Below are 25,261 nucleotides of genomic sequence, written 5' to 3'. Positions count from 1 at the left end.
GGGAATTCCATTTTCTTAATCAGCAGATCACGTTTTATGATAACATTCTGAATTTAATATTGAGCACTTATCAGGTACTCACATTCTCAAAGGTATTAGGCATTTTGCATAGAAGTGGTCCATGTTGTGAAGGAGCTTCCATCCAAAAAAGGTTTTGACCTACAACACAGATCTAGACTGAAAAACTGGTTTTCAACACCTAGCCACCCCTTTTTTGTAGCACATTTAATTTGAAAGAAATTTAGAAACTTAAGAAAAAATTCAGATGCTTTAGCAAGGCATGAAAAATACATTGGGGTAAAAAAAATGAGATCAGACTCTTAGATGGTTTTTCTTTTCTTAGAATGTAGTTTCATTATATATGAAAAAAAATCTTGGGGTGCTGGTATTCAACTGCCAGAGATAAAAAGGAGGACAGGAATATACGAGGGATGGTAGGCCCTGGAAGACAATAAAATAGTTAAGAACATAGGCTCTGAAGTCAGACTTAGATTCAAATTCCAGGTCTACTCAGCTGGTTATATGTGACCTTGAACAGGTTACCTGACCTCCGTGACATTTGATTTCTTTATTTGCATAATAATAATTGTAGTGCTTCTCACCTCATGAAAGGATGTTGGAATTGAAATGATCAACTTATAATTATTAACCAGATTTAAAATCTCTTAATTCAAAATCTGTTGTTTGCTTGCGGTATGTTTGCAGAATAAGATTGTTCAGAGAAGAGCAGCTGGAGTGGCTCGGCGGTTTAGCGCCACCTTCAGCCCAGGGCCTGATCCTGGAGACCCGGGATCAAGTCCCACATCGGGCTCCCTGCATGGAGCCTGCTTTTCCCTCTGCCTGTGTCTCCGCGTCTCTCTCTCTCTCTCTCTCTCTCTCTCTCTCTCTGTGTGTCTCATGAATAAATACATAAAATCTTAAAAAAAAAAAAAAAGATTGTTCAGAGAAGTGTACTTGTGACCCAGAATTATTTCATAATGTGTCTTGTTTGCCCTTTATGTTGATGTATCATGTTTCTTGCTCCTATTAGCTCCTCTTTAAAAACTATTATTTTAGCGTCACCACCATTGTAAATTTCCCTTCCTGTATTAACATAGAAGTGAAAGGCGGTTACCTTCCTGACAGGAAATTTTCTCAACTAATTTTCAAGGTGTATAATAGGAAGAGGGCAGGGGAGAAGCGCTCCTGGAGACATTGAACAATTAATTATATTGTAATGGAGCTATAGAGGGAGGAGTGGATGACTGGCCCAGAGAAAACATGATTTCTCTGGTGCCAGGATTACACTCAGAGGCATTTCTGCCTATCTCCACTTTGCAAGGCACAGTGCCAGTGAGAACAGCAGTTAGTACACCCATAGTGGGGTTTACTAGCTTCCACACCGTGTTTGGTGGGTTCTTAACTTCAGGATGAGGAATTAAATTTTTTACCCAGCAGGAAGTGATTGCCATTTACTGATTTTTTTTTTGTAGCAAAGATCTAGCTTGGGATATGAGTATTACAGAGATGTGCTGTCATAAGGAAGGAGATGGTAACAAATGTTGCTCACTGGAATCAAGGATAGGCAGTAAAATGCATGTATGTATGTACATAGCCAGGAACACACCTGTGAAAGAATGTCATGCCTTAGACTTGACAGCACAGTGCTCTTAGGCATCTTTTCATCTTCTTCTATACCTACTGCTGGGTACTCCTTTGTTCCTTTCGCTTGCTGTCAAAATGAATTGCTCCTTTAAAGCTTAGCTACACCAATAACCATCAGCCTGGGTGCCTGAGCTGCCACTACACCTTACCCCATGTAAATGAAGACTAGAAAACATGATCCCCAACACAGAGGCATTCTTAATTGCCCACAATGCTAGGCTTTACTGACATGGGCACAGCTTTACCCAATGGGGGAAAGAAAGAAAAACAAACTGTGGGGCATTTGCCCAGTTCAGAGGTAGTAGTTATCATCACTAATAAAATTTCCAAAAGATAAGACTAATGAATCTTTGTGTACAGATGTCTGATAGATCAGTTGATAAATTCTGATTATACGTATGCTATTTGTTTACCTTAATAACATTATACTCTGATGGCTGCATTGCAAATCATTGTGTTGACAATCAGTATTGACCAAGTTCCTTAGAACCCAGAAAGTTACTCCTTAACATAGGACTCCTAAAATTAGGCTTAACCTCACACCTTTCCAGGCTAGTTATAGCGATTATATGGAATTTTAACTGTGAAAACACTTTGGAAGAAATATGAATGAAGCTCCCTATAAATGTGTAATTTTGTGATTTTTATTGGGAAATATTTGTTTTTTTTTTTTTAGGGGACAGTATTTAAATTAGGCTTAACCTCACACTTTTCCAGGCTAGTTATAGCGATTATATGGATTTTTAACTGTGAAAATACTTTGAAGCAATATGAATGAAGCTCCCTGTAAATGTGTAATTTTGTGATTTTTATTGGGAAATATTTGTTGTTTTTTTAGGGGACAGTATTTGTTCAAAAACAAACCTCCTGATGGGAACGCTCCTCCCAACTCTTTTTATAGAGCACTTTATCCTAAAATTATACAAGACATTGAGGTAAGAATCTATGTATGTATGTATATTTGGGTATTTGCCAAATACTAGAGAATCATCAACATTCTTCAGTAACAGCATTGTTTCTGCAAACCCATTAAGGTTTATTAATGTGGGTTAAAAATAAATTTAAGTAAATAGAGGAGGTAAAATATAGTAAATTGCCAGGTTAAAAGTTTAAAGAATGTTATAGCAGTAAGACTGTTGAAGTTGCACTTATTATCTGATATTCAAATATCTTCTGAATTGAGCCTCTTTGGAAGTTCACTAGTAGAAATGGCTACCACGTATGTATGAGAAGCACTAAGTACATAATCTCATGTAGTACATATATAGCTTGCCCTCTGTTGCCCTCTTTTCACCAGGTTTATCATTTAATTGAGTTATATGTGGGAGAGTTCTAGAAAATAAATCTTTAATAGTTTTGCAAATGGAAAAATGTTATGCAGTTTTAAACAGTAGCTTTTTAAAAACATTTTTAGTTTGCCTTAAGGTTTATATATTTAATAGAGTGAAGCATTGAACATTTGTCATTGGTTGCCAAGAAGGTCAGATAAGAATTTAGTCCTGGTCCTTTCCTAATTACTGCCTCTTTACTGTTCCTTCTCCTCAGACAATAGAATCTAATTGGAGATGTGGAAGACATAGTTTACAGAGAATCCACTGCCGAAGTGAAACAAGTAAAGGAGTTTACTGTTTACAGTATGATGATCAGAAGATAGTAAGCGGCCTTCGAGACAACACAATCAAGGTGAGGTCTGTTCAGTTATGGGAGGGTAGCCGAATGAGCAAGAGTGTCCACATTAATAAAGCAGTCCAAGCATCATCTCTAAGCATTATTTCAAGAAAGTAAATGAGAGTTTTAGGTTCTTTTCAGTCCCAAAGCCAGAATCATTTCCTTAAAGGACAGTTACCTGCTTCTTGCCAGAAGCACGTCCTGGGTTAAATTCTCTTCTTAAAGTGCACTGAGTGTGCTATTACTCCTTTGGGCCTCACATAATTATAGGCTATCTCTGTTCCTTAATGAAAAGGATAAAGTCTGCATTAGTATTGAAGCCACATATATATAGGTGCTTTGCTATACCTATAGAAAAGAATGCATTCCACATTGCTCTGGGCTTTGATTCTTTCGGGGAATCAAACACGTAATAGAGCCAACAAGTCTCAGCAGCACCCCATTATCACATTGATCAAAAGGATCTTGTTTGCCATCCTAGATCTGGGATAAAAGCACGTTGGAATGCAAGCGAATTCTCACAGGCCACACGGGTTCTGTCCTGTGTCTCCAGTATGATGAGAGGGTGATCATAACTGGATCATCGGATTCTACGGTCAGGTAGAAAATTTCAAATGATCTTTTGAACTCTGGAATACCATATCTCCTCTGTTTTTTGTCATAGAAAGTTAGTAATTTTGTGTATAGCTGCCTGAACACAGTTCTGAAACTTCATAACTTAAGAAGAATAAACCATCAGCTCTCCACATCATTGTCCACCTAGAACTAGAAAACTTGATTTAGGAATGATTAAGGCAAGTTTACATTTTTTTCCCATTGAAGAAACTACATATTCTATTTTAATTTGGGGGAATCATCCATTATAGAAACTTGGTAAACCTTGCATTTGTTAGAAAAACCACCTCACAGGGAAATGATGTGAATGGAATAAAGCTTCCTTTCAGGTGGTTATAACTGTGGTATAGGCATGCATTATCTCCTTTGAAATGTGTACAGGTGAGCACTGCGCTCTCTTTGCCAGCACCTCCCATGTTATCCCTGCAGTTTTTAATTGCAAGCTTTATTCAGGGAGGGGCCCTCAATTTCCAGAGGCGTTAGTGATTTGATGACGCAGCCATTATGCTGCTGGAGTCCAGTGTAGCTTGAGTTCTGGGTACCAGCAGCACTGCTGGAACCCTCTGTTAGGAGTTTTGCCTTAAGCCAAAGGATTTAGCAAACATAATGCATCAAAAGTAACTTAAAAAAAAGAAAAAAGAAAAAAAGGCAGTTAACTGCATTGTTAGATTCTCTGAAGTTAAATGTTTACCATTCAAAATTATCCTCTGTGAATAGGAAAGGCTGCTCCTGTTTCTTATCTTTTGACTTAAAGGCATAGCAAACTCAGTTCTTAGAGTTATCGACATTTAACATTTATTGATGCTGTGGAGTGCCTCAAGGAAGCCAAAACATTGTAGAGACTAACATCATTTATAGGGTAAGGGACAAAATTATTTTCTAAAAATGGGGTTAAATTGAAAAAGGAAATGTGTTATGAAATCAAAGTAAAAATACAAAAATAGAGTAATCAAAGTAAAATATATCATTACACAAAATTCTCAAGCTATCCAAAGGTCCCACACTCTGCTGCTGGAAGCCCCCATTTACAATGGGATGGCTATTCTTGATCTTTACCCCCATTCAAGGCACAGAAATGGGGCCTTAGATTTAGAGTATAGCTCATCTCGGCGCTGACCTGTATGGTGAGACTGAAAACCCAGCATTATTAAGCTCGAATCCACAGTACTACGTCAGTCTGTTACAGAAGCTTCTTGGCCTATGTCAGTTCTATTTCCTGAGGGCTATTGATGGGACACTAATGCTACTGCTATTACTCAGATTCCTATTTTAAAATGTATCTCATTAAAGATAGCAGATTGAATGTCAAGTTTTATAATAACCTTGAAATCTGGGCCCAACTTATAGGTGATGGTGGTTACATCCTCATTCATAACCCTCATAACTCACACTCAGTAGTGTGTCTGAAGAATTTCACATTGGCAACATCCTATCCCTTCCTTTTCCTACTCTCCTAGTCCAGCCCTCTATCTATCAGTTCCGCATTGGCCATCAAAACTCTTCACCTCAGCTCAGCCTTAAAGTACACTCTGCTCTCAGGAAGGGTAGGGAATGTGGTGGTCAAATAGATTATAGCCAGGAACACCATCGAAACCTCAGATAACCTTCTAAATGTCTTTGTTCCAGGGTGTGGGATGTAAATACAGGTGAAATGCTAAACACGCTAATTCACCATTGTGAAGCAGTTCTGCACTTACGTTTCAATAATGGCATGATGGTGACCTGCTCTAAAGACCGTTCCATTGCTGTATGGGATATGGCCTCCCCAACTGACATTACCCTCCGGAGGGTACTAGTTGGACATCGAGCTGCTGTCAATGTTGTAGACTTTGATGACAAGTACATCGTTTCTGCATCTGGAGATAGGACTATAAAGGTAATGAGGCATTTTTCAGTAAGTCCCCAACTTAGAGTAAGGGAGTTCATGTAAAAATCTGGTCCAAGGAAATTTCATATTAAATGTCAGTGTAGAGTAATTTAATATTTAATTCAGATACTAGTCTATGTGTAAAAAGGCAACAAGTGAGACAAGCTGTGTGAAAATTTTGGTTGGTGTCTATTCCTATAAATAATGGTGAGTTTAGAAGGGCAGGGGTAAATTTAGCTTTAAGAAAATTTGTCTGCCAACCAGACTAACCCCCTAAGAGTAAATTAATTTGAGGAATTCTCATGTGATAGCAGCCAGGTACAAATTAGCCCTATGTTATTGTGAATTAAACTTGTCCTTTCTTTCTTTTCTCTTTTTGATTTGGTTTGGTTTGGTTTGAGAAGTTGACTTACTGCTGTTGGCTCAGTGCTGTTTTCTGCTTCTCCAAGACTCCAGTTGCCATAGATCTTACTAGTAAAAGCATCAAATCTACTGCCAAATGCAATTTCTCTTTTAGGTATGGAACACAAGTACTTGTGAATTTGTAAGGACCTTAAATGGACACAAACGTGGCATTGCCTGTTTGCAGTACAGAGACAGACTGGTTGTGAGTGGCTCATCTGACAATACTATCAGGTGAGCAGCAAGTGCCTTTACCCAGAAGGGATCACTTTTACCCTGCCATTCATTGTTAGAGAGAGGAAACAAATTTTCAAGTGTATGATATTTATAACGTTTTTCTTTTCTTTTTTAAAGATTTTTATTTTCAAGTAATCTCTACCCCAGCATGGGACTCCAATTTAAAACTGTGAGATCAAGAGTCAAACACTAGCTGGGCATCCCAGGTGTTTTTCCTTTCTGTAGCTTCTTCTAGGTTAAAAGTTTGCCACAAAAAAATAAAGTTTGCCCCAAGCAGAAAGATAGCACAGCAAAGCCTTTTGTTGATGGGTTTCCTTTCTATAATAGTTTTATTACCTGTTTTAAAGGTAACGAGGAAGTGGACAAGAGTGATAAGTAGATGGAGGTTGAAGGCCTTCCTCTTTAAATTCCTCCTGTGTACAGTTAAAAAGTGCTAATAAATAGCCAAAGGCCTTTTCTCTCCACCAATATTCTTAAAAAAAGAAAGAAAGAAAAAAGATTTGTTTCCCTACTAGAAATTGTACACTGTTTTCTTCACATTACATAATTATCCAGGGAGTTTCTAGCCTTTGAAATTATGAAGAATCCACAGATTGAAGTACTTTTTGGTGTTTTCCCTTCACAAAGATGAATGAGAGATATGAATAGAATTTGGAAGATTTATCAATCCTTTCCCTTCCTTCAAAAAGTACTAAGAAGATAAAAAGGCTCCTTTAGAAAACAACAGAGCTACTGTTAGGTCTAAGGAAATTTTCATTTCATTTGGATTGGTCCAAAAGCATATAGTTTTAAGATTTTATTTTTTTAAAGTAATTTCTATACCCAACATGGGGCTCAAACTCAAGCCTGAGATTAATCAAGAGTTGTACGTTCTTCTGACTGAACCAGCCAGGTGCCCCCAGTTTTTTTAATTAGCATGTAAGCATTTTTGAGAACTTGCTTTTGTTTCCATTATAGAGAAAAATTGTCCTGGACAATGGGTGAAAAGAGAAAGTGTCATTAGTAACAGAGGTGGACATATTTTGTGAGGGCAGGATATCACTGACACTATGTATCTCATTCTTTTTTTAAGATTTTATTTATTTATTCATAGAGACACAGAGAGAATGAGAGACAGAGACACAGGCAGAGGGAGAAGCAGGCTCCTCACGGGGAGCCCGATGTGGGACTCGACCCCAGGTCTCCAGGGTCACGCCCTGGGCTGAAGGAGGCATTAAACCGCTGAGCCACCCGGGCTACCCCATGTATCTCATTCTTACTGGTGATTTCAGGAAGCATTACTTTTCTTTTCTTGGTCATTTCCTTCACAGGCAACTGGGTACATTGAATTCATCCTTTTTATGCCTTGGAGACCCTGGTTACAGACTTATATAAAGCATTGTGCTTTGAAAATATATATTTCATTTTAACTTAAATCATACATTTTTCTGTCTGAGTTATACAGCAGAAAGGAAATAAATTACATTGAAAGCAATACATTTGGTATGAGTATTGATTGATTTTATTTTTGTGGAATTTTTTGAAGGCATATGAAGTGTATTATAACATGCCAAGCTTAGAAAAGAATACATGAAAATTCACTTGACTCAATTTTCTCTTCCAGATTATGGGACATAGAATGTGGTGCATGTTTACGAGTGTTAGAAGGCCACGAGGAACTGGTGCGTTGTATTCGATTTGATAACAAGAGGATAGTCAGTGGGGCCTATGATGGGTGAGTTTGCTAACAGGGTTTAAAAAACAAAATGTACATCTTGATTCCTCCTACCGGAGGATGTTAAATACAGTATTTCCCTGACTCTAAAAGATTATAGATTTTACAGAAAGGATCTGATACAATATTTCTTGTGTCTCATCTATGTATTCCCCTCTCCTTTGTTTACTTTTCTAAGATATTTTTCCCAGTCATTTAATTGCACTTGTTTCCTGGTGATTTTCATTAACAGTTTAGTTATTTAGTTATGCATTCATCTGTTTTGATTCACCTATAAAGCAAAGAACTAGGAAAACACAGTATGCCAGGATATGTGTGTAAAATAATGACTTATTAATAAAACTGAAATATTGGAGGCAGTATCTTTGGGGCATAATGTGGTAGGCTCTTGAATTTGATGTCTTTGAGTAATTCCTAAAAGCGCAGCTCTCTTGTCTTCACTTCTCTTAACATTTTAGTGACAAGTTCAGTAATCTTTATTTTCTTCGGTCTAATTCCCAGTGGTTTTAAAATCCATTCATGTTGTGAATGGATCCCATGTCCGGCAATGCTAAGCACATAGTAAACTCACATAAAAGTGTATTTACTTATGAAGGCCTCTTTATTATTTCTTCTTGTCAGGATGCCTGACATGAGGGAGTGGAAGCCTATAGTTCACATCTTGGCAGCTTTTTAAATATTAGAAACTACCTTACTACATTACCTTAGTTTAGGAGCTGGCAGTGATTAAGACAACTCATACAGTAGGAACAGACCATTTTCTCTGCTTTGAGTCATCCATCACTGTTCTACCCGTGAGAGATTGTTCAGGGTGTGAGAACATACTCCAGTTACATGGTATTTTCTGATTGCCCTGGTTTTTATCTGTACCCACCTTTCTTGGGTTTTGTCTGTTATTTACCTTGAGGAGACATGACCATATGTTTGGTTCTTGGAAGAGCTAAACTTTTCTTATTTTAATCAAAATATGGGAATTTGTATAAACTCCAGAGTATTTCAATGGGCTCTAGTCCTCTGGTTCAGGTTACCTGGGCCATTCTTAGAATTGACCAGAAAGAAGATACTTCACAATTGTAGGTTTCTAGGTCTAAGTGATCTCTTCTATCAGTCTTTAAGAGTCTAATATATAAGATCTCTTCCTGGCCCCAAAGTATGGTATAACTTTACCATTCACTTAAGCTTGGTTAGAGCTAACCTATTTCTCATTTTTAGGTTAAACCTGTACATTTTTCCCCTGTTAAGACCAATAACCTCTACCCAAGAATGAATGCAAAAACCAAGTCTCCAAAACAAAAAAAAGTTCTTATATATTCTTGTGAGCTGCATTTATCATATAAATTACATTCATCAAAAAAAAAATTACATTCATCATACCTATTTATTGCCATGACTTTTTGCTATTTTTCCCATGGTCCCTTAATTTTGCTTTTAATTAAGATTTTTGTCCCCTTTTGGATCTTTAGAAAAATTAAAGTGTGGGATCTTGTAGCTGCTTTGGACCCCCGTGCTCCTGCAGGGACTCTCTGTCTACGGACCCTTGTGGTAAGAACCTTGCTGTTTAGAGGGGGTTGGGGAACAGGAAGGGAAAGAAATGAAACATTGATGTGGTATGGAATACAGATCTGGATTTGATAGTTAGAAGCTCACGAAACCTACTACTAAGTGGAAAGGCAACTAATACATGACAATAAAATATGTTTTTTTAGCGCCTTTCATCCAAAAGTGCTTTAGAGACTATGTATAGAAAGGAATGTGGCAGCTGTTTAACAGCTGCACAGCAACTCTACACCACAGTTTAGTACAGGAAGTGAATAAGGATTCTGTATCCACCAGAAACAGTAGGGGGTACTTAGGGAGAGAGAACATAATTACTCAAATTGGAACCTGTCCAGAAGCTGAGGACCTACACACCTGTGCCTGCAAAAAGTGTCATGGGAGTCTGTGTGAACCCCCGGTCAGCCCCCTGGCTCTGCAGCCTATTCAAGGCATGCTGCCTCCAGCAACATGAATCCCATCTCTTTTATTCCTTGCCATAAACATCTTGACATTTGAGGAAAGAAGTGACTCAAAAGGAAGAAAGTCACCTTTGAAAGTGCTAAATTCTTTATCATGGTGTTCACCAAAGGCCCGGATGAGAAAATGGCCTAAGGTTAAAAGCTGCTGCCATTGGAAAAAGAAAATTAGGTGGGGCACCAGGGAGCACAACTCAGGGTAAAGATGAGAGCTAGCATTTGAAGCCCAGTGTTCTGAATCCTAACTCTCAACATTTGGCAGCCTCTGCTCTGGAGAAGAGAGAGAGAGATGTTTCTTTGTCTTCCTGATTGGATTTAAAGCTCATTGTTGCAGCATCAGACCTACTTTACCTGCATGTTTCAGACATGTTTTTTAAAATGTATACTTTCATTCATTTAAAATTAATCTAAGTCTAAATGAGGTGTAATTTACATACAGCAAAATTTACCCTTTTTCAGTGTGTTTTTCTGAATTTTGCAGTGTGTAAACACCTTGATCGAGATCTAGAACATTTCTAACACCCCAAAAATTATACCGCTTCATAGCACTACCCTCTCCCACACCCCTAGCCACTATTCTGATTTTTGCCATTTTATGAATGTCCTATAAAGTCATACAGTATGTAGCTTTTTGCATTTGGCTTTATTCACTTCATTTGAGAGTCATTCATGTTGTTGCATGTGTTCGTGCTTAGTTCTTTTGTATTGCTGAGTAGTATTCCACTGTGTGAATGAGCCAGTTTGTTTATGCACTTACCAGTTGAAGGACATTTGGAATACTTCCAGTTTAGGGTGATGCTGAAAACATTCCCATACAGGTTTTTGTGTATACATACTGTTTTCATTCCTCTTAGGTAAATACCTAGGAGTGCAGTTTCTGAATCCCATCATAAAAGTGTGTGTGTGTTCAAATTTATTTATTTTTTTTTTAATTTTTATTTTTTTGTGTGTGTTCAAATTTAAAAGAAACTACCAAGCTGTTTCCCAAAGTGGCATTTTGGGAGTTCACAAATGCAAATCATTGTGTATTTCCACCGACGTAATGTTTGAGAGTCCCATTTTTCCATTTTTCTACATCCTTGACAGCACTTGGTATTGTCAGTTTTTTAAGAATTATAGCCATTTGACTGAGTGTGTAGCGGTTGTAGTTTTAATTTGCATTTCTTTGAAATTTTATGGTGTAGAACATCTTTTTATTTGCTTATCTTTTATGAAGTGTCTGTTCAAGTCTTGTCCTCATTTATTTATTGAGTTGTCTTAAGTTTTTAAAAACTGACTTATTAAAAAAAATAAAAATAAAAATAAAGATAAAAATAAAAACTGACTTATTGGTATGTAATCAAGATATTTAAAATGTGCAACTCAATAAATTTTGATGTGTATACACACCAGTGAAACCATCTACTTCAACCAAGATATGAACATATCTTCATATGTTCATATGCCTCCTCTAATCTCTCCTTCCCATCCCACACCACTTCCTGTTACTCCAATCCCCAGGCAAATACTGATCTATTTTTTGTGAATATTGATTAGGTTGCATTTTCTAGGTTTGCTTGTTTGTTTGTTTTTAAGATTTTATTTATTCATTCATGAAAGACAGAGAGAGAGAGGCAGAGACTTGGGGGCAGAGGGAGAAGCAGGCTCCACGCAGGGAGCCCAGTGTGGAATTCCCATCCCGGGATTCCAGGATCATGCCCTGAGCCGAAGACAGACACTTAACTCCTGAGCCAGCCAGGAGTCCCAACATTTTCTAGGTTTTATAAACGAAATCATACAGTACAGTATTTACTCTTTTTTGTCTATCTCTTTTCGCTAAGCATAGTTATTTTGAGGTTCACCCTTGTTGTTGATTTATATCAATAGTTCACTTCTTTTTAAAATTGGCTGAGTAGGTACTCCACTATATGGTTTTACCATAATTTATTTATCCTTTTGCTGGTTGATGAAAATTTAGGTTGTGTCCATTTTGGGGCAATTATAAATAAAATTTCTGTAAACATTTATGTACAATGAAATGCTTCAGTTTCTCTGGGGTAATTCATAGGAGCAGAATAGTTAAGTTGTATGTTAAGTGTATGTTTCATATTTTTAGAAACTGCCAGACTCTTTTTTTAAAAAAATATTTCATTTATTTACTTATGAGAGACACAGAAAGAGAGGCAGAGACATAGGCAGAGGGAGAAGCAGGCTTATCGCAAGGAGCCTGATGTGGGACTGGATCTCAGACTCCGGAATCATGCCCTGAGCTGAAGGCAGACACTCAACCACTCGCTGAACCACCCAGGTGTCCCCCAAACTGTTTTCCAAAGCAGTTGTATCATGTGACAGTGCATTAGAGTACCAGTTACTCCACATCCTCACTAATACTTAGTACAGTCTTTTTTTTTGAGTCATTCTAATAAATACAGGTTAACCCACCTGCGCTGGTGTGCACACCCACCACGTGGTGTGCGTGCCCGCCACCTGTTTACACGCTGCCTGGTGTGCACACCCGTCATGGTATCTCATTGTGATTTTAATTTGCATATACCTAATGTTAATAATGTTATCTTCTTATGCATTTATTTGCTGTCTGTATATCTACTTTGGTAAAGTATCTGAATCTTTTGCCAATTTTTTTAATTAACTGGGTTTCTCATTGAGTTTTGAGATTTCTTTTAACATATTCAGGATACAAGTCCTTTATGAGATAGGTGATTCACAAATCTATTCTCCCAGTCTATGTTTTGTTTTTCATTCTCTTCTTTTTTTTTTTTTTTTTTTTAAATTTATGATAGTCATACAGAATGAGAGAGAGAGAGAGAGAGAGAGGCAGAGACACAGGCAGAGGGAGAAGCAGGCCCCATGCACCGGGAGCCCGACGTGGGATTCGATCCCGGGTCTCCAGGATCGCGCCCTGGGCCAAAGGCAGGCGCCAAACCGCTGCGCCACCCAGGGATCCCTGTTTTTCATTCTCTTAAAAGTACCTTTTGAAAGTTTTTAATTTTTGTTAAGTCCAATGTATCAACTTTTTCTATTATGGATTGTGTAATTTGCAATTATATCTAAAAAAACTTTCCCTAATCCCAAATCGCAAAGATCTTCCCATTTGTTTTCTTCTAGAATTTTTATAGTTTTAGGCTTTACATTTTGTTTTGTTTTAAGATTTTATTTATTCATGAGAGAGAGAGAGAGAAATGCAGAGACATAGGCAGAGGGAGAAGCAGGCTCTCCGCAGGAGCCCAATATGGGACTTAATCCCAGACCCTGGGATCATGCCCTGAGTCAAAGGCAAACGCTCAACCACTGAGCCATCCAGGCGTCCCATAGGCTTTACATTTTGAGTTCATTTTTGTAGATCATACAGGTATGGATCAAAGTTCATATGGATATCTAGTTGTTCCAGCACTATTTATTCAAAAGACTCTCCTTTACGTGAGTCTACTTAAGGACCTATTCAGTTCCATTGATCTTTTTGTCTTTCATGGTGCCAGTATTATACTCTCTTGGTTACTGCAGCTTTTTATTAACTTTTGAAGGATTAGTCTTTCAACTTCATTCTTCTTCAAAGTTTGAAAAGGTCCTTTGAATTTTCATGTGAATTTTAGAATCTGTTTGCCAGTTGCAACAACAACAAAAATGAGATTTTCACTGGGATTGTGATGAATCTTGATCAGTTTGGAGAGAATTAAGTTCTTAACACTTTTTTCTGGTCCATGAAACAGTTATCTCTCTCCATTTGTTCAGGTCTTTAAATTTTTCAACAGTGTTTTATAGCCTTCACTGTAAAGGTCTGACACATCTTTTGTCATATTTATCCCCAAGTATTTCATATTTTTAATGCTATTGTAAATGATACTTTAATTTTTTGGTATTTAAAATTTTTAATTTCTGAGTTGTACATTACAAGCATATAGAAATACACTTTTTTGCAATAGTATACCTTTCACTTCTTTTGTCCTCTTGTACTGATCAAGACCTTCAATACAATGTTCAAAAGAATTGGTAAGAGTGGATGTCCTTATCTTGGCGAAACAACAGTTGGTCTTTCACCATTTTGTTTACACATATATACGTAGATCTGTGTTGGCTGTAGGTTTTTTGTAGATAACCCATTATCAGGGGATTAGCAAGTTTCTTTGAGTTCCTAGATTGCTGGGAGTTTTTACTAGGAATGGATTTTGTTTTATTAGGAATAGATTTTGCTAACCCCTTTTATGTGTATCCAAATGTTAAACCCAATTTTGCATCGCTATAGATCCCATGAACAAAAAAAAGGTTAGTAATCAAGGAATACTATGAACAACTCTATGCCCCCAAATTTAATAACCTAGATGAAGTGGATCAATTCCTTGAAAGATACAATCTTCTACAACTGACATAAGAGATAGACAATCTGAATGGGCCTATACCTATTAAAGAAATTGAATCAATAATTAATAACCTTACAAAACAAAGCATCAGGCCCAAATGAGTTCACTAGTGAATTCTACCAAATGTTTAAGGAAATTAAGAAATTATACCAGTTCTTCACAGTCTTTTACAGAAGATAGAAGTGAATAGTTCCTAACTCATCCTATGAGGCTAGCATTACCCTCATACCAAAAGCAAAAAAAGAAAGAAAAGTACAGATCAGTATGTCTCATCTGCGAGCTCATTTACTTCTTGTAAAGAATGTAAAATGGTGCATCCTGTACAGAAAGCAGTATGGGGGGACGCCTGGGTGGTTCAGCAGTTGAGTGCCTGTCTTTGACTCAGGGTATGATCCTGCGGTCCTCGGATTAAGTCCCACATCCCTGCTTCTCCCTCTGCCTATGTCTCTGCCTCTGTATCTCTCATGAATAAATAAAATATTTTTTAGAAAGAAAGCAGTATGGGTTTCTGAAACTATTAAAGATAGAATTACCATATGATCCAGCACCCTCACTTCTGAGTGAAAGAATTGAAAGCAGGATCTCAAGGTGATATGCACACCCATCTTCATATCAATATTATTCACAGTAGCCAAGAGGTGGAAGCAACCCAAGTGTTCATCAGCAGATGAATGCATGAAAAAATGTGGTATATTTGTACAATAGAATATGATTCAGCCTTGAAAAGAAAGGATGTACTGTCACATGCTACAACATGAATAAAACTTGAGGACATTAAGTGAAACAAGCCAGTCACAAAAGACAAATACTGTATTCTTCCACTTACATGAAGTATCTACAGTAGTCAAACCCAGAAAGTAGAATGATGGTTCTCAGAGGTTGAGGGGGAGAGAAATAGAGAATTGTTGTTTAATGGATATAGAATTTCAGTTTTGCGAGATGAACAAGTTCTGGAGATTGATTGTACAACAGTGTAAATGTACCTAGCAACACTGAACTGTACACTTAACAATGGGTAAGATAGTAAATTTTATGTGGTTTTTACCATAATTCAAAATAAAGTATTAGATAAGGTAATAGGCAAACACAATTGTATGACTAAGGTGAGTTTATTAGGCAGGATTTTTTTGGTAATATTTCAAACACTTTCCTTAAAATCTAAGTGTAGTCTTGTCACTCTCCCTATATTTAGTTATTTCACAATAAAGAAAATTTCTAAACTCATTTAAAAGACAGCAGTATGCCAATAAAATGAAGTAACTCTTTAAAAAAATTCTTGTAGTGCCTGGGTGGCTTAGTTGGTTAAGCATCTGCGTTCAGCTCAGTTCATGAACTCAGGGTCCTGGGATCCAGCCCCACATTGGGCTGGCTGCTCAGTGGAGAGCCTGCTTCTTCCTCTCCTCCCTGCCTGTGCATGTGTTCTCTCTCCCTCTCTCAAATAAATAAAATCTTTTAAAAATAAAATAAATCCTCATCAAAGTATTAGCAAACTAAATCCAACAACACAAAAATACACATATACACCATGACCAAGTGGTATTTATTCCAGGTATACAGAACTGGTTTAATATTCAAAAAAAAAAAAAATCAACTATTTAATTCACATCAGAAAGCTAAAGAAGAAAAATCACATTGTTATATAAGTACATGCAGAAAAGGCATTTGGCAAAATCCATTATCCATTCATGATAAAAACTCTCAACAAGCAGGAATAGAGGGGAACTTCCTCAATTTCATAAAGAAAACTGCAAATTGAAACTCCAATAACATACCACCATGTCTAAAATTTAATAGATTGACAGCATGAGTTTGTTGGTGAAGATGTGGAGCAACTTGAACTCTGATATATTGCTGGTGGGAGTATAAATTGGCACAGCTTTTATAAAACTGAAAAAGTAAATAAAACTGTTTCTCTATACATGCTGAAGCTAAATATATACCTACTTCATAGCCCTGCAGTTCTAGGTGAAATGAAAGCATATATCCTTCAAAAAACATGGGCATAAATGTTCAGAGCAGCTTTATTAAATAGCCAAAACTACAGTCAGCCTTTATGTCTGCCACAGGAGAAAAGATAAAATGCAGTGTGTTCATATAAGGGCATGGCAACCAGTAATTTTTAAAAAGACCATTACATGCAGTAACAAAAAGGCACCTTGCATTGTTGAGTAAGAAAAACCAGGCACCAGAGAATACATGCTATATGAGTGTATTTATATGAAATTCAGGAACAGAAATCCATGAATTCACGATGAAAGCATTGGGATGAAGGTAGTATTGAGAAGGAAGGAGCATGAGAGCACTTTCCAGGGTGCTGGAAATATTCTACATCTTGATCAAGGTGGTAGTTACTGCCAGTGTGTGCTAGAGCAGGCTTGTACCTGCTTATGAAAGACACTTGTCAGGCTTTCAGGAATTTTACCTCACATGGGTAGTTTGAAATTAGTCACTGTAGGAATTTTTACAGCATAAAAATAGGTGAATACTTTTACAAATTGGGGATAATTAGTTGATAAACATTTACCAGCACACCTCATATTACTGCTCATCAATTCTTGGCTTCTGATTGTAGAAGAATCCAACAGATACAGAAAGACCAGGAAGGTACTGAGGAATGTTCTCATTCAGCCTAAACCAAGGAGAGTTAGCAGTGAGAAGCTAGCATACTCTTTGGCATGGCTCAGGTCTAGTGAATATAACTTTGTACAAAATCAGCTACCCAATATTTGACTTTTTCCATTCTGCCTTTACTCCAAATTGCTTTTTCTCTGTTCTTGAAACAGCTAAATATTAGAGAAAATTATCATCATACCGTAGTCTTTCTATAGACTTCTTTTGATATGTTGCTGAATTTGGGTCCTTTTGATTTTGAGTAGTTCAAAAGTTTTTGTTTCTGCTGCTTTAGGAGCATTCTGGAAGAGTATTCCGACTCCAGTTTGATGAATTCCAGATTGTCAGTAGTTCACATGATGACACAATCCTCATCTGGGACTTCCTAAACGATCCAGCTGCCCAAGCTGAACCCCCTCGCTCCCCTTCTCGAACATACACCTATATCTCCAGATAAATAATCATACAGTGACCTCATACTTGCCCAGGTACGAAAAAAGAATTGTATACATAGCACTGTGAGTGGGAGATGGAATATTGGCTGTTGCTAGCCCTCCAGTTCCTATAAAGCAGGTGAAGCCAACATGAGACAGGGTTGGGGCTGCACACTGGACAGTGTCTTTCATCAAGGTAGCTAGTTCTAGATGATTTTTGATCTAGATCTAAATGATCTTTGTGTAGTAGAAAGAATAATTTCTGCCCCAGTTACCTAATAGGATTGTTAAAATAATATTTAAAGCAGCTTCAAAACTAAGAGTAATGACCTATAAGCCTGTGACTTTGTAGTTCCTAGATCAAACCAGTTTATGTAACAGACACCCTTTAAACCAAGTAAACAATGTGTGAGTAGACAATTTTCTTGGTGACATCTCTTGGCTGACTTCTTACAGCTCTGCCTTGTCAGTGTCATTTGATTACAAAATGTGGCTTTTTTATCCCTCATCCCCACTCCCCACCCCTTCCAAAAAATAAAAGAAACTGTCTTTTGACCTTGAAAGTAGCTCTGGGGTTGATAAAACTCCGTGTATTCTCCCACTCAAGTCTCCAACCTCCCTCTGAGGCAGGAGAACAGTTTACATCTCATCTTTATCTATGTGATGACATATTCAGATAACACCCAGTGTCAACCAGTTCAAATCCACTAATTAGGATATCACTGGGTTGGGAAAACTGCACTACTAGGGAATGTTGCTGTCATTATGATTGCTTATTTCCCACACTTACCTTAGCTCTATGGCAGAAGTACAGATTTAGTTCACTTTTCTGCACATCTTTTGTAGAGGTTCTAAGTGTGGTGGTCCAGGCCCTGCTGGGCTCACTTTAGTGCTTACAGTTCTCACAGAGGACACACTGCTTCCTATCCCTCAGCCAGGTCACACAGGCAGGCTCAGGTGAAAATCCAGATGTGTGCCCCTGTGCAAGCAACTTCCAGAGCCTTAGATTACTTATTGGTAAGATGGGTTACAGTCCCTACCTCACCAAGTTGTGGTAAGGACTGCTTTGAAATGTCCTATGTAAAATTCTTAGTGCTTAGCACAGTACCTAGCTCAGAACAAGCCCTCAGTAAAAAGTGGTCATTGTTAGTAATACTGTAATCGTCATGTACCTATCCCCTTTTTGCCAAAATTTTCTCTTCATTAGATTGCTATGGCATTTTGCCATTTTTAATATTCTTCCTGACTCTTTGATTGTTTATGTCTCCTTTCTCCTCTCACCCCTAAGAGTGTCTCGGGCTTTTCTTCCTTATCAAAGCTTCCTGCTTTGGCTGCTTTTTCTCTTCCCGAGGCTTCAGCTCTCATCTCAGTGTAGATGACTCTCAAATTTATATCTCAAATCCCAACTTCTGTCTTAATCTCCAGGCCACATTACCAGCCACCATCTATACATCTGTTCTTGAAGGTACCAGGAGTGTGTCTAGTGCACATTTTTAACAATCAGACTTTCTCCACATCTGTTGTGCCAGGACCCTCCAGCCAAGTGGCCAGACAGCTTTACCCAGCTGCCCCACTTCTGCTGATGGCACAGCTGTGCTTCTGGCCATTCAGGGCCAGAACCTCAGAGCTGGCCTTGCCTACTCCATCAATACAGGGAGCAGGTGAGATCTTGATATACCCACCAGAGTCACTCTTAATCTCACGATGTCAGAGTAACTACTCTGCATGAGTGCTGCAGCCTGAGCATGTCAGTGAGCCCCACCATGACCCCAGGCAGGCTATGTAGCCTTTGACAGAAGCTCCTGCTTTGAACATGGGCAGAGAGCAGGTGTTGGAAGGACCTCTGAGCCTTTCTCCCAATTGACAGCTAAGTTACCATTCTTCTCCTCTTAGAGCAAGTGAGGAATGTAGGGAAAGGGACTAATGACTGTGCTCTGTTTTCACACAGGACTCATTAAAGTTGCGGTATTTAACATATCTGCCAATACCAGGATGAGCAACAACAGTAACAATCAAACTACTACCCACTTCCCCGGACTAGCCGAGGAATGGGGCTTTGAGACTCCTGTTGGGACACAGTTGGTCTGCAGTCGACCCAGGATGGTCTACTCAGCACAGCTGACTGCTTCCGTGCTGCTATCAGAAGATGTCTTTATCTTTTGTGAATGATTGGAATTTTTAAACCTTACCTCACCTCCTCTCCTTTCCTCTGCACCTGTTTTTCCTTATTTGGTTCCAGACAAAGATGACTTATAAATATATTTAGTGTTTTGCCAGAATCTCTCTTGCTTTGCTGTTAAGCAGAAGAACTAGTTTCCCTATATAGCCTTCTGGGAGACCAACTTCTATGGTACAGGGGGTATAACTTCAAGCCAGACAGCACCTAGGAATGCCCAGCACCCGGCAGTATCAGCCCAGCCCCACTGTGCTTAGGAGGAGCTGTCCGTCTATATAGCCTTTGAGGAGAGAGAGAAAGAAAACAAAAATACACACTGGAAGATCTGGGCCTCTTTCCTTAAATCTCTTTCTGTTTCTGTCCCTCTTCCCTTATCCCCCACTCTCCTTCAACCTGTTTCTCTGCTGCACCTGAGAAGAAAGAGTATGAAGAGAGGTTCTCAGTTAACATGAGGCAAATCAGTGAGAAAATGCCACACTTGGAAGAGATAAATGCTGTTCAGTCGAAATTTCAAATGCAGGCTTTTGCTGCAGGTGACCTTGTGTGGCAGCAGTGGGTTCTTAGAAGGTACTCCCATCATATTTGCAACTCTTCTCTCTTTTAACACCACCCCCCTCCAAAAATGGTGGGGGCAAGGGCAGAAATTGCCTGGGCTCCATCAATGGCCGCATCTTTTCTGGACTCAGCAGTCTCCTCGATTCCATGTAGAGTTTAGAAAAGAGTTGCTGATTGCATTTCCTCTCATTAACAATTAGATGTGTAATAAAAAGCATTGTACTTCATCTTAAATCACTGGTAAGGTTCAGCTGAAAGGTTTGAAATGGCCAGAGCCAGCTTCTGGGTGCATTCTGCATAATGGTTCACACCTCTGATTTGCTCATCGGGGTCTGTGAGCACCCAGCACCTGTGTCTTTGCCAAGACCACAATCAGAGAAGCTAAAGAGGTAGTCAGGGGTAAAAGTGGATTTCTTTCTCATTTAGAATAGTAAATATATCCTCTCTCAGAAAGCAAGCTAATCATCTCAACCTTATACTGCAGAACCTTCCTCCTGCTTTTCCCAAACATGGTATTTTACAAAAGGGCAAATCTGCCAGAAAGAGGATCAGGGTGAAGTTTGGCACACAGGGTTTGCTAAATGGGGCAGAAACTGCCTTCTCTTTCCTTTTGTTCCTTCCCTGGCCTTATTTAACTCTCCACTTTCCCCAGTCAATAAAATTTCTCTGGAAGTTGGTAAACAACATAAACAAATGGACCTCAGCAAGGGCCAGGCCACCCTGACCGCTTAAAAGGCAGCTGTATGAGTGTCGGGCAGGGCACATATGCCACCCCAACTTGGGAACACAGTTCTTACTACCAGCATGTGCCCAGCTTGTTTCCCAGGGCAGCACGGAGCTGCATCAGCCCTCTCGTGTAGCATGGGCACACCCATCACCGGCCCAAGGCCACACTGCAGTCTCTACTTTCTCTTGGAAGCTGAGCAGTCAATCAGGTCTGTTTCTGTTCCCAAGCAAAGCAGTTGAGTAAAAGAAAGCCTCTTTTTAACCAGCTGCTGTAAAAGCATCAGAATGGGAGCCAGTTGCAGATGACCTCTAACCCAGACTACCTTTAGTTCAGCAAGGGGGAGAGGAAGAGAACGCCATCTTCCCCCTTCCCTTCTGATTTAACTGAATGTTGTTGTTATGTATTGAGAGGCAAGTTATGCACATGCATTTTTCCTTTCCAACTTCATGAGTGCTTTTAAGCTTTTCATTCCAGGATATATTCAGGAAATATTTCCCAGTATAATATGGCATTGCCTGGGAAGTATCTTCTCTTCCCAACTACCCAAATGCTACAGAGAAATGTTTCTATGTAGCCATCATCAGAGTTCCTTGTCTATTGTGTTGGCTACTTTTGGCTTTTTGATTGGTTACAGATTTTGCTACAGGTGAGGCAGAGGGCCATCAGCCGGGAGTAAAACTCATCAGCCCTGAGTAAGATCAGGCATTAAAGAGGCATGGATTTCAAGCTGTTTGAAAATATTGTCCAATAGCCATAACTTTACTAGCCCTTCTCTTATATGCTGCTATTTAAAAGTGGGAGCTGTTGAATATTCATTGGTGCCCGGGGTTTTGCTCTCCCATTTAGGTTCAGTTGAAGGTAGATAATTTCTAAGATTGTTTTGAAGCTTGTCCAGTACGATCACAAATGAGATTGAGGGTGGAGCCTGCAGTCTGGAGCCGTTAGCTCCATCAAGCATGTTCTCCCCAAGTTGTCCTTTGCTGCTGATGGAAATGGGAATGAAGTTAAGTGGTCTGAAAAACTGAGTCAGTCACATTTCTCAGCTCTGGGGGTCATTTACCAGTTCATTGTAGAAGAAATAATCAGGTAAGTAGAAGTTCATTTCCAGAGAAGGTAAACCCCACTTACCATCTCTGCATGATTTCGGTGGGAATTGATTATCACTAATCCCCAACTGGGCTAGAATAAATGTAAAGTTTGACCTTTTTAAAAAGAAAAGAGAAACAAAGAAAGTCTCAATACAACTAAAAGGAATGGTAGAAAAGGAGCTGAAGGAGTCTCTTGGCTCTGAAATGGCATGTCTCCATTGTAGATTAGTCACTTCTCACTAAAATTCCAGTGTGGGCCTGAAAACGGTGTTTCTTAAAGATGGGAGGAAACCCCTTCAAAGGTGGGCACACAAGGAGCATGTGCATGCATCTGCACCCAGGAGCTCTCCAGTCACACTGGGGCTGCTTGGACAAAACCAGCATGCCTTGCTGCACATATATGTATTTTCACTGCTGAGAACACCCTTTTCCTTTCTTATGTGCAATTGGAAAGTGGACATGAATTGTGAATGGAGGCCTTTTACACTTGTCCCTTGGCAAAATTTTTTCTGGAGACTCTTCACCAGAAATTTCAGAGACAGGACTCTCTGGAACTCTATTGTCAAGTAATAAAGTCTGGCCCTCATAACTTGTTTCTGAACTGGAAAAAAAAAAACCCTTAGGCCCCTAAATCATTCTGTTTTCTGCTTAAGAAAAATCTTTTTTATTTTTCTTTTGTAAAGTCATAAGCTGAAGAGAAGAAAATATGCACTCTTTTCTCCTCTGCCGTCTCCTGGTACCCATTGGTCAGAACAGCTGTGGTTGGTCTACTCCTTGCTTAGCACTTGACTGTATGTGGAAACCAAGGGCTTGGGGTGGAGGGTGGTGAGGGATATTGAAAATAGAGTGGTTTTTTTTCTTTCCTAGAAGTAGATTAGATACCTTGGTATTGTTGACCTTCTTGGCATCTTCCATTTTAGATGTAACATCTTCCTGTCTGAAGTGCGAGCAGTCCAACCCAGAATGGTGCAGGCATGAGAGCCTAGGCTGCAAGCTTAATTTGGGAGGAATCCAAAGGTACTTCTTAGTGGAAAAAGGGATGCTTAGATACCCACCACCTGTGACCATCACACTCTTTGATGATCAGGTTTACCATATGACTTTAATCCACATTTCTGATCTCCTTCCCTATTTGGATGAGCTGAACAGATATCCCAAGAGCTGGAAAACATGAAAAGGTGCCCTTGCTTCTTCTTGCCTTCCTCTTATCCCTCCTAGAATAACTCTCACTTACAATCAGCACACCTAAAGCCTGCAGGCTGACTTCATCTCTCTGGGCTTCATTTACACAGCTAATCACGTACAGACCAGAGCTGCTTACTTAACATTGGCACAACATAATCAGTGTCAGAAAGATAGCCATCTCTTAGGGTAATAAAGCTGAGTTTTGCTGGTTCTGTCTGTAGTTCATTTGTGACTTAAGGATACTTGGAACTGAGGAGAGAAACCAAAAGAGCACAATTATGGCTGCCTGATTTCTAGTGGAACTTAATGCATTGATATCCAGAAACCTCTTCTGTTAGAAATTGAGTGCAAAATTGATCTACAATTTCCTGAAGTCAGATGACCTCTAAAATATGCTCTCCAGCTCACCCAGCTTCTGGTTGGCTGTGTGTATATTTAAGGATCAGGGTGGTAAATGGCATTATAAAGTGTCCCTTCCTCTCTTATCCGTTTCTCTTCTTGGACACTGAAGGAAAAGACCAACAAGGAGGGTTAGACCTTTGGGTACCAAGGAAACTAACACCTTCCCAAATCAGTGATCACCCAAGCCCATCCAGACTGTTGTAAGGCATGTTCGCTGGACTTCAGCTGTGGGGCAGGCCTGGCAACGAGTGTGAGCTTCCCTGAGAGCTTTCAGTTGGTTTGGCTCAGCCCTCTGTTCTCTAGACTCTTAAGTACTGACTGCTTTGACTTTTGTGGTTATGTTATCGTGATGTGTAGTCAAGGTACAAATATGTTCACAACCTAGGATCATGGTAAAATAGTGTGTTCTGAATTTTTTTAACTGTTCCAAAAAAAGTAACTTAAATTACAAATATAAGATTAAAGTGAGTTTTCTAAGTGTCTTGTCTCTTTGCCCCAACATCAAGATGACAATGAGTTTTGATATATAAATTGAACAGAGTACACAGATACCTTTTAAGATAATCTGACATGGGAAAACATTGAGAGAAGTCAGGGCCAAATGGTGTGAAAAAATACGGGACCCCTGGCAGACAAGTAATGGTCCATGATGAATTAAATTGAAGCCAAAGTGATGTCTAATTTAGGAACTGGTCACTATAGCCTCAGCCTGCCACAACCCAACCAGGGCCCAGAACTTAGATTTTCCTCTGCTTCCTCAGGGACTGAGAAGATGGGTTCCCCCTGCATCCCATTTGATCAGTTTCTGGAAAGATGAGCTCACATTCAGGAGCAAACTCCAACAAGCTACAAAAAATGAAGGGACTGGGGCTCCTGGCTGGCACAGTAGGTAGAGCATGTGACTCTTGATCTTGGGGTTTTAAGTTGGAGCCTCATGTTGGGTGTAGAGATTAGTTAAAAATAAAACCTTTAAAAGAATTTTTTTTTTTTAATGAAGGGAGGAACATTGACCATCTGAGGGAGAACACTGCTACTCCAGGTGGACCCACCCCCTTCCCTCCTTAAACCAAATCTTGGCAGATGGGTACATGGTTCTAGGCATAGACAGACCCCCTCTACTCCCTCTTGTTTTACATCTGTGGGCTTTTAGTGGTAGTGCTCCTCAGTGCTTGACTAGAGACTCCTTGGATCTGTTAGCCTCTGGACTCGGTGCCTGTCTTACCTGGAGTGACAACATGGGTATGGGAGCTCTCAGACTGTTAAATATCCAGGCTCCAGTGCAGAACTGCCCTGTGAGAACCAAAGACACGTCAGAGCCTCAGATGCACCTGGCATTTTGCAGGTGGGGAACCTGGGTAGCAAGAAAGGGGGCTCTTCACATTGCTTGAGAGGACACTAGAGTCTCCTCCCTAACAACTAGATCACCCAGGCCATTGGCATCTACTCAGCTGTCACTCACCAGCCAGTCTCCTGAGCCCATAATTGAGCAGAGGCTGGGCCTGGGTATTATGGGTCTCACCTTCAAACCAGTGTCAGGAGAGCTGGCATTTAGGGCATACCCTTGGAAGAC

The 25,261-nt window shown here is 39.3% G+C and overlaps 1 protein-coding gene across 12 annotated transcripts in view; it reads left to right on the top strand.

The window, feature by feature from the left end:
* The window catches only part of BTRC (beta-transducin repeat containing E3 ubiquitin protein ligase), a 180,877-nt gene extending 156,718 nt beyond the window's left edge, over positions 1 to 24,159 (top strand). For all 12 annotated transcript variants that reach the window (XM_077877921.1, XM_077877917.1, XM_077877916.1 and 9 more), the window contains 9 exons: positions 2,483 to 2,579; positions 3,190 to 3,327; positions 3,794 to 3,912; positions 5,554 to 5,803; positions 6,312 to 6,430; positions 8,037 to 8,147; positions 9,611 to 9,689; positions 17,420 to 17,612; positions 19,507 to 24,159. In XM_077877921.1, coding sequence (XP_077734047.1) covers positions 2,483 to 2,579; positions 3,190 to 3,327; positions 3,794 to 3,912; positions 5,554 to 5,803; positions 6,312 to 6,430; positions 8,037 to 8,147; positions 9,611 to 9,689; positions 17,420 to 17,581 — 1,075 coding nt within the window. In that variant the 3' untranslated portion in view covers positions 17,582 to 17,612; positions 19,507 to 24,159. The remainder of the gene's footprint in view (positions 1 to 2,482; positions 2,580 to 3,189; positions 3,328 to 3,793; positions 3,913 to 5,553; positions 5,804 to 6,311; positions 6,431 to 8,036; positions 8,148 to 9,610; positions 9,690 to 17,419; positions 17,613 to 19,506) is intronic.
* Positions 24,160 to 25,261: the final 1,102 nt, after the last annotated feature.

This window comes from Canis aureus, chromosome 29, assembly GCF_053574225.1.
Source record: "Canis aureus isolate CA01 chromosome 29, VMU_Caureus_v.1.0, whole genome shotgun sequence".
Lineage (NCBI taxonomy): Eukaryota > Metazoa > Chordata > Mammalia > Carnivora > Canidae > Canis > Canis aureus.
This window is presented reverse-complemented; position numbering and strand designations above follow the sequence as displayed.